Source organism: Aedes aegypti, chromosome 2 (assembly GCF_002204515.2).
Source record: "Aedes aegypti strain LVP_AGWG chromosome 2, AaegL5.0 Primary Assembly, whole genome shotgun sequence".
NCBI lineage: Eukaryota > Metazoa > Arthropoda > Insecta > Diptera > Culicidae > Aedes > Aedes aegypti.
The window spans coordinates 63,161,199-63,170,333 of NC_035108.1; the positions used below are offsets into that span (position 1 = coordinate 63,161,199).

The window sequence follows — 9,135 nt, forward strand, 5'->3', positions numbered from 1 at the left end:
GCCGTCTGTGCTTTCGGCCTTTTGTGATTCGGCCTTTTGTGGTAGACCCGATGAACCATCCTCAACGGATGATTTCAAACGAGTTGTCGTCCCCTGCTTAACAAAAGGCCTTCCGCTGATTGTGAGCAGTGATGCCAATGCTCATCACATCATCTGGGGCAGCTCAGATATCAATCTGAGAGGCTCCATTCTGATGGAATACTTACTTAGTAGTACTTATCCTGGTTTACTTAACATATGCAATCGCCCAACCCTCATGGTATCTACTAGAGAATAAGTGTTAGACATAACGCTATGCTCGAATAGAATTAGTCACGAGTTGACGAATTGGCATGTATCAGATGAGGAATCATTATATGATCATCGCTACATATTTTTGAACTGTAACTGTTTTGCGTTTTACGAATCCTCGGTCAACAAACTGGGAACTCCATATTGAATTGGTTGCGACCAAATTTCATGGATATTCTCTGTCGATTGAAAATCCAAGTGATTTGTACGATGCCGTTGATACTACTACATCCTACATCATGAAAGCTTTTGAAGAAGCATGTCCTCTGCGATCTGTGAAGACTACAAGAGGGAACCCAGGAGTTGGAACAGACGCCGTTTAGCTGGATCAGAGTCGTTCAAGTTGGCTCGCAAGGCTTACAAGAAGGCTCTTCGTTCTGCTGAACGATCCGGCTGGAAAAATCTTTGTACAAATGTTTCCAATTTGAGTGAAGTTAGTCTGCTTAACAAAATCCTTGCAAAATCTAAGGATTCCCAAGTGAACGAAATTCGCTTACCTAAAAATGACTTTACATCTTCTGATGAAGAAGTCTTAGGATGTTTATTCATTATACACTTCCCCGAATGTGTGGACATAGCATCTACGGATGGACCAAATGTCTTTTCATGTAGTTATGAGTCTCTGGCTTCGGCTCGCAGTATCGTAACTACTAAATCGATTCAATGGGCTTTCAATAGTTTTGCTCCTTTCAAATCTCCAGGAGCAGATCGCATTTATCCCGTTCTGCTCCAGAAGGGATTTGAGTTTATCAAACATGTTTTGAAAAAGCGAAGAGTTTTAGACAAATCAGTCTGACCTCTTTTCTCCTGGAATGTGTGGAACGCGTTATCGGTCATCACATCCGTGATGTTTATTTTGCAAACATGCCTCTCTCCATGTGAATCAACATGCTTACCAATCTGGAAAGTCCACTGTGACTCTTTTACACAAAGTTGTATACGATATCGAGAAAGCATTCGTTCAGAAGCAATCCTGTGTGAATGTTTTCTTGGATATTGAGGGAGTCTTTGACAACGTGTATTTCGATGCTACATTGGTAGATGCACGAAACCATGGGCTACCTACAATATGATTACCAATTGGATTCTTAAAATGCTCAAAAACCGACATCTCTTCGCGAGCAGCGATTGAGTGTTTGCGGATGCCCCCAAGGGGGAGTCTTATCACCACTTTTGTTGAATCTCGTAGTAAATACGCTGTTGAGGCTACTCAATGATTGCGGTTTTTTCAGCTTATGGATTTGCCGTCGACTATCTAGCTTTGATAGTAGGTATGTGTATAAGCACCCTATTCGACCTGATGCAAAATGCTCTTCAGGTAGTCGCGAATTTGTGTCGTCAATATGGCCTTTCGGTTGACCCGAATAAAACATCTATTGTTCTTTTTTACGGAAAGCCGAAACCGCGATGGAATTCGACCTTTACGTCTTTTCGGCACTGAGCTTAATGTGACTGATCAAGTTAAGTATGTCGGAATCATTCTAGATTCCAAATTTTCATCGACACCTCACATTGATTTCAGAGTCAAAAAAGCTTGCTTGGCCTTCGGTCAATGCCGGCGAACCTTTGGTAAAACTTGGGGCCTCAAACCCAAGTATATAACTGAAGTTACTACTTACTTATTTGGCTTTACATCAATTATCTTGATAAAGCCTCGCCAACAATATTTCGCCAATTTCCTCGGTTCATGGCCGTTTCTCTCCATCCTCGACTGTGACCCACGCTCTCCAGGTCCTGGTGTACCTGGTCAATCCACCTAGCTCGCTGCGCCCCACGCCTTCTTGTTCCGACCGGATTCGTGGTGAACACCATCTTTACAGGGTTGTTGTCCGGCATTCTTGCAACATGCCCTGCCCAGCGTATCCTTCCAGCTTTAGCTACCTTCACGATACTGGGTTCGCCGTAGAGTTGAGCGAGCTCGTGGTTCATCCTTCGCCGCCACACACCGTTCTCCTGCACGCCGCCGAAGATCGTCCTTAGCACTCGGCGTTCGAAAACCCCAAGAGCTTGCAAGTCCTCCTCGAGCATAGTCCACGCCTCATGCCCATAGAGGACTACCGGTCTTATGAGCGTTTTGTACATCGTGCATTTGGTGCGGGGGTGAATCTTTCTTGACCGCAGTTTCTTCTGGAGCCCATAGTAGGCACGACTTCCGCTGATGATGCGCCTTCGTATTTCCCGACTAACATTGTTGTCAGCCGTCAACAAGGATCCGAGGTAGACGAACTCGTCCACCACCTCGAAGGTATCCCCGTCTATCGTAACACTGCTTCCTAGGCGGGCCCTGTCGCGCTCAGTTCCGCCAACCAGCATGTACTTTGTTTTCGACGCATTCACCATTAGCCTGACTTTTGTTGCTTCGCGTTTTAGGCGGGTGAACAAATCTGCCACCGTTTCAAATTTTCTCCCAATAATATCCATGTCGTCCGCGAAGAAACAAATTGTCCGGATCTCGTGAAAATCGTGCCTCGACTGTTAAGTCCGGCTCTCCGCATGACACCTTCAAGCGCAATATTGAACAACAGGCACGAAAGTCCGTCGCCCTGTCGCCCTGATCTTCACGCAGTTTTGCACACCGTCCATCGTTGCTCTGATCAATCTTGTGAGCTTCCCGGGAAAGCTGTTCTCGTCCATGATTTTCCATAGCTCTATGCGGTCGATACTATCGTATGCCGCCTTGAAATCGATGAACAAATGGTGCGTAGGGACCTGGTACTCACGGCATTTCTGGAGGATTTGCCGCACGGAAAAGATCTGGTCCGTTGCCGAGCGGTCGTCGATGAAACCTGCTTGATAACTTCTCACGAACTCGTTTGCTATAAGTGATAGACGACGGAAGAGAATCTGGGATAGCACTTTATAGGCGGCGTTTAGGATGGTGATTGCACGATAATTTTCACACTCCAGTTTGTCGCCCTTTTTGTAGATAAGGCATATAACGCCTTGCTTCCACTCCTCCGGTAGCTGTTCCGTTTCCCAGATTCTGACTATCAGCCGATGCAGACAAGCGGCCAACCTGTCCGGGCCCATCTTGATGAGTTCGGCTCCGATACCATCCTTGCCAGCGGCTTTGTTGTTCTTGAGCTGTTGAATGGCATCCTTAACTTCCCCCATCGTGGGAGCTGGTTGATTTCCGCTGTCCGCTGTGCTGACGTAGCCATCGCCTTCGCTGTCCTGACCTTCTGTGCCTGTGTTCTCTGCGCCATTCAGGTGTTCATCGTAGTGCTGCTTCCACCTTTCGATCACCTCGCGTCCGTCCGTCAAGATGCTCCCATCCTTATCCCGGCACATTTCAGCTCGCGGCACGAAGCCTTTGCGGGATGTGTTGAGCTTCTGATAGAACTTCCGCGTTTCTTGAGAACGGTACAGCAACTCCATCTCTTGGCATTCCACCTCTTCCAGGCGGCGCTTTTTGTCCCGGAATAGGCGGGTTTGCTGTTTCCGCTTCAGTCTGTATCGTTCCACGTTTTGCCGCGTACCATGCTGCAGCATTGCAGCCCGCGCTGCATTCTTCTCCTCTAAAACCTCCTGGCACTCCTCGTCGAATCAATTGTTTCTTGAGCTCCGTTCCACATATCCGACAACGCTTTCGGCAGCGTCGTTAATGGCTGCTTTGACTGTCCTCCAGCAGTCCTCAAGAGGGGCCCTATCGAGCTCGCCCTCATCCGGCAACGCTACCTCAAGATGCTGCGCGTACGCATTGGCGACATCCGGTTGTTTCAGCCGCTCGAGATTGTACCGGGGCGGGCGTCGGTACCGTACATTGTTGATGACGGATAGTTTTGGGCGCAGTTTCACCATCACCAGGTAGTGGTCGGAGTCAATGTTGGCGCCACGATAGGTTCTGACGTCGGTTATGTCGGAGAAGTGCCGTCCATCGATCAAAACGTGGTCGATTTACGATTCTGTCTGCTGAGGTGATCTCCAGGTGTACCGATACGGGAGGCTGTGCTGGAAATAGGTGCTACGAATGGCCATGTTCTTGGAGGCGGCAAAATCTATCAGTCGTAGGCCGTTCTCGTTCGTCAGCCGGTGGACGCTGAACTTTCCAATCGTCGGTCTGAACTCCTCCTCCTGGCCAACCTGAGCGTTCAAATCTCCTATGATGATCTTGACGTCGTGGCTTGGGCAGCGGTCGTACTCGCGTTCGAGCTGCGCGTAAAATGCGTCCTTGTCATCATCAGTGCTTCCGGAGTGTGGGCTATGCACGTTGATTATGCTGAAGTTAAAGAATCGGCCTTTGATTCTTAACTTGCACATTCGTTCATTGATCGGCCACCACCCGATCACGCGCCTTTGCATATCACCCATCACTATGAAAGCTGTTCCCAGCTCGCGTGTGTTGCCGCAGCTCTGGTAGATGGTATGATTACCTCTAAACGTTCGCACCAATGCTCCTGTCCAGCACACCTCCTGCAGCGCTACGATGTCGAAACCGCGGGTCTTCAGTACATCGGAGAGTATGCGAGTACTTCCAATGAAGTTGAGAGATTTGCAGTTCCACGTACCGAGTTTCCAATCGCTAGTCCATTTTCGTCGCTGTGGTCTTTGCCGATTGTTCCGGTCCGTATTCTCTCGTTGACGTTCCTGTGCTGATGTGTTTTTACGGTTGGCTTGCAGGGCCTGACACCAACCCCCTAGATTTCCGGAGGACCATTCCCCCTAAATGTTCGGAGGGCCATAGTGCGCAGTTTAGCTTAGAGTCCTTCTCTGGCACTCGGACGATGATCAGCCGCCCCTGACATGGGGAACAGACGCTGTTGTAAGCCGCTCCTAACGTGGAGTACAGACGCTCCAGGTTTGCAAAAGCAAACCCCCCCTTCCCTATCAGCATACGACCAAAGTTCCCACCGGGGGTTGGTTACCCGATCTTCCCCAAGGTTACTCGTACCCCGGCCAGTACCACGAGGAGGTAGGGATAGGAGTTGCTGGGCAAGAGGCTAAGGACCGCTCAAAGGGGTCTAGGTACCAATACGCCATGCCCAGCCATTTACCGCGCCGAATAACTGAAGTTATTCAGTTTATTCATTTCTCTCGTCGTTCGCTTGCGATTCTATCCATCTTGTCATTTCATTACTTTCGTTACTCCCTTTCACTCTGAAAAAAGGGGCAAGTTCACGGAGAAAGGCCAATATTTTTTTATAATAATAAAGTCAGCTGACAATGTGCGAGGAAAGGGACATAGTTCAAAAATTACGATCAAAACCTCTAAGAGGCGTGTCCATAGGTCTTCGGGATATTGGTTTAAATTAGCATCCCGTGTAATAAAAAATATTTTCAAATTAGACTGAATAGGGCAATAATCATTTTAGCTGAAGATATCATTCTTCCCATCCTAATCTAAAGAATCTTGAGATTTAACTCATATCTGGGCTCCATAAAGTAACCCTTTTTTAAGCTAGCGGCATCATGAGATGAAATTCCTAATTAATTTCCCAATACACATTTTAGTCGAATAAGAGCTGAACAAATCGCTCTGAAGCATATTTCAGCTGAATAAACTGTTGTTCAGCTATTAATGTTACTTAGGTAATGTTTATTACAGTACCCCTCTCGCTGTTGAAAAACTGGAAGAATGTATATGATTTTATATGTTGCTGTTGCTGAGATATAAGCGTCCAAATATCAAAATATCCCTTTGCTTAGACCTTTTTATTTTTTTTAATTGGTATCAAAAGTAAACAAAAAACATGTTACAAAACAATTATAAACATGTAAATCCGAACCCAAAGTACATATTGACTCCAGAACAGAGACTAACACTTCGATTTTTGAACGATTTTTCAACTGTCTCTCATTATTTGTAGGTCATGCTGGATAACCTCAACTACAAAGATCTGTTGAAATTGCTCAGCAAAGAGCTACTGACTCTGGAAATCTCAGACGATGCGGTGCTCAAGAATGACATCACCCATTGCATCGATCAGATTCTGCAAGAACAAACTCTCGATTCCAAGATAGTAAAGAATCTCAATGACTTCAAGGAGATGCTCCAGGGTACGTACCGGGAATCTCTCACCTTCTCCTCGTCTCGTGCGCCGCCAGCAGCCGCACCCGAAGGGCACGATCCCGATCATCTTTCTGACCCCGATGAGCCCCCAGAAGTGGCTTTAGACGAAGAAGAACCTCCCAAAGATCCAAAGGAAGTGCCTCAAATCAACAAATCATCTCTTCAGAAGGACGACAGTGTGCTCACTCAGTCATCTCCCGCCAAACCCGCTGCAGCTTCTGCTCCAGCTTCGCCCGCCGTTCCGCAAACGCCAACCACTTTCGGGGCTGACAACACCTCAGGAATGAAATCTCTGCGCAAGTCGATGAATGTTTCCGACAGAAGTGCAGCCAGAAACGTGTTCAAGGTCCCGGATGCCAATGCTACTAAAAAGCTACGTCAACAGCAGAAGGTTGCTGGTAAAAAGAAACCCGATAAGCAACCCGAAAAGGACGAAAGCGATGAATCTCCTAATTCACCGGAGAGCGAAGAAGCTGATCCGGCAGCAGAAGAATCATTCGCCATTCCTTCAACGCAGGACATTTCCGGCGTTTCGTCCATCGATGGGGATAGATCCATTCTGCATCTGGAGATCCCGGAGACGCAACGCCCTATTGACGGGCAGAGTACGCCTATACAACGAACACCGACCAAGCGGAAGATCTCCCACGGTAGTACCGAAGAAGAGGAGGAAGAGATAGTCGATTCATCTCCTAATGTTGTGGTAAGTTTAAATATTCCTGGTTCTTTTGTATCAGGGTGGCCACCCAATCGAGAAAACATATAGGTTGCGTTATTGTGTGCATTTTAAGTGTGTGTTGTCTAAGTATGAATATGGACTCTCTAACTTTATTGATTATTATTATAAATTTGCGCTTATTTTTTGTGACTTCTCTTGTGATAATGTTATTATATTTTATGATCAATATTATTAACAAGAATATCTACAATTTCATAACTTACAAATAATACAACAAATACATACATGAATCTATTAAATTTCATTTTGTGAAATTACGTGGATTTATGCATTTGTTGTAGTATTTGTAATCCATTTAATGCTCTTTTTCCAATTTACGTTTCCAAACATAAATTGCACATATCAAACCTGAAAGCACGGTTAAGAATTCGTGAAGAAAGTTTGATCACGTTGGATTTAACATTCCAAAAGACAAAATATTTACGTTATACATAACAAAACGAAAAGCTGTTATACAATTGCAAAGTTGCACAAAGTCCATGTTTTTTTTCCAACAAAACTACAAAATTTAGGCATCGAGAAAATATAAAAAAAATCGGGAGAAACTTGATTTTTTTTTTAATTTGAATGGCCACTCTAGTTTATGATCGAGATTGCATAATTAGCAGAGATTGCAATAATTATGGTTTAATTTCAGTCGAGTCGTCGAGATCGATCAATGGTACGCCCAGCAGCTTCCGCCAAATCGATTGCCAAATCGCAGAGCACTAGCAAGATTGAACAACCACGTACACGCAATACTGCTCGAAAGGAAATCATCAATACCAAGGTGATGACTCGCAAATCTCTCACGGACATAACCGGCGGCGCTAAAGCTTCCAAACGAGGCAGTCTTACCGGTATTGAACCTTTGGAAAGAAGCCCCCCAGTAAGAAGGAAAGACCGCAGCTCTGGCGAGAGCAACAAAAGTTTGGAGAAATCCACGAAAAAGGATGATAAACCAACGGCGGCTGTCGCAAAAACTTCTAAGCGACTAGCAGCTACTCAGGAGAAAGCTGACTCGGCGAAAAAAGCAGAATCCACTAAGGAAAAGAAAACAGCTGAAAAGACAAAATCGATCAGTAAAAGTGTTTCGAGTGCAGCCAAGAAAGCTGAAGAAACTAAAACTGATTCACCCGCCATAAGAACGAGCAGAAGAAATTTGAACAAGGACGATGCCACTAGCACTTCCTCAACGAAAAAGAGTATTGAAAAGCAAATCACTGAGAAGAAGACTCCTGCAAATAGCAAAAAATCTGCTCAAGATAAACCAAGCCCTGCAGCGGCCTCTGCGCCCTCACGAACCACTCGGAAATCCTTGGAAAAACCAAACACCCCTTCCAGTGACAAGACGGAGAAAGGACCTACTCGCTCGGCGTCCAAGTCTGTTCCATCCACTGCTACAGGAAAACCCGCCACCAGAGTATCACTGACCCGCCAGAACGCCGTACAGGAATCCACGTCCACCCCCACCAGCAAATCACAAAGTAGCAGTACAAAAAACCCAGTGAAACGCACCATATCCACCAGGGGATCGAGGGGAAGCATCACCAGTTCCCCACCGGCAACCCTTTCGGCTTCCTCCATCGCTAGTTCCGATTCCTCGACGGTAACGAGCCCTGTGCGACCGAAAAGGGTGGCCGTGACGCCATTGAGTGGAGAAAGTGCCATTGCCACCAGAAGCACATCCACCCCAACGCGGCCAGCACGGAAAGCGGCCAAGAAGTAGAGAGGTACAAAACGTGTCAATCTGGATTAGGTTAATTTGCATATGTTTTCAATCGATGCTGAATGATCGAGTAATAAAATAATATAATAATAAGTTTAAGCTCCCTCTTATTATTCTTGGTATTACGTCCCAGCTGAGAAAGAACCGGTTTCGCATTTTAGTGTTCTTATGAGCATTTCCACAATTATTAACCATTTTTGTATGTATATATCGATTGGCACAGGCTTCCTATAGATTTCGAAGTTGAACGATGAACTTTCTTCCCTAATGACAAGGTGATCCAAAAACGGTAGTGTTCTTTCCTTCTCCTCTTTGTGGATGATCTTGATATCTTTGTGTACGCTGTTCATATTGTATCCAAAATCCTAGGTAGGGGAAAGGGGGACA

The 9,135-nt window shown here is 45.9% G+C and overlaps 1 protein-coding gene across 1 annotated transcript in view; it reads left to right on the forward strand.

Moving 5' to 3' along the window:
- The window catches only part of LOC5574288 (condensin complex subunit 3), a 31,359-nt gene extending 22,512 nt beyond the window's left edge, over window positions 1–8,847 (forward strand). Inside the window, exons 5-6 of the mRNA XM_001661280.2 lie at window positions 6,099–7,004; window positions 7,678–8,847. Coding sequence (XP_001661330.2) covers window positions 6,099–7,004; window positions 7,678–8,748 — 1,977 coding nt within the window. The 3' untranslated portion in view covers window positions 8,749–8,847. The remainder of the gene's footprint in view (window positions 1–6,098; window positions 7,005–7,677) is intronic.
- The last annotated feature ends 288 nt before the right edge of the window (window positions 8,848–9,135 follow it).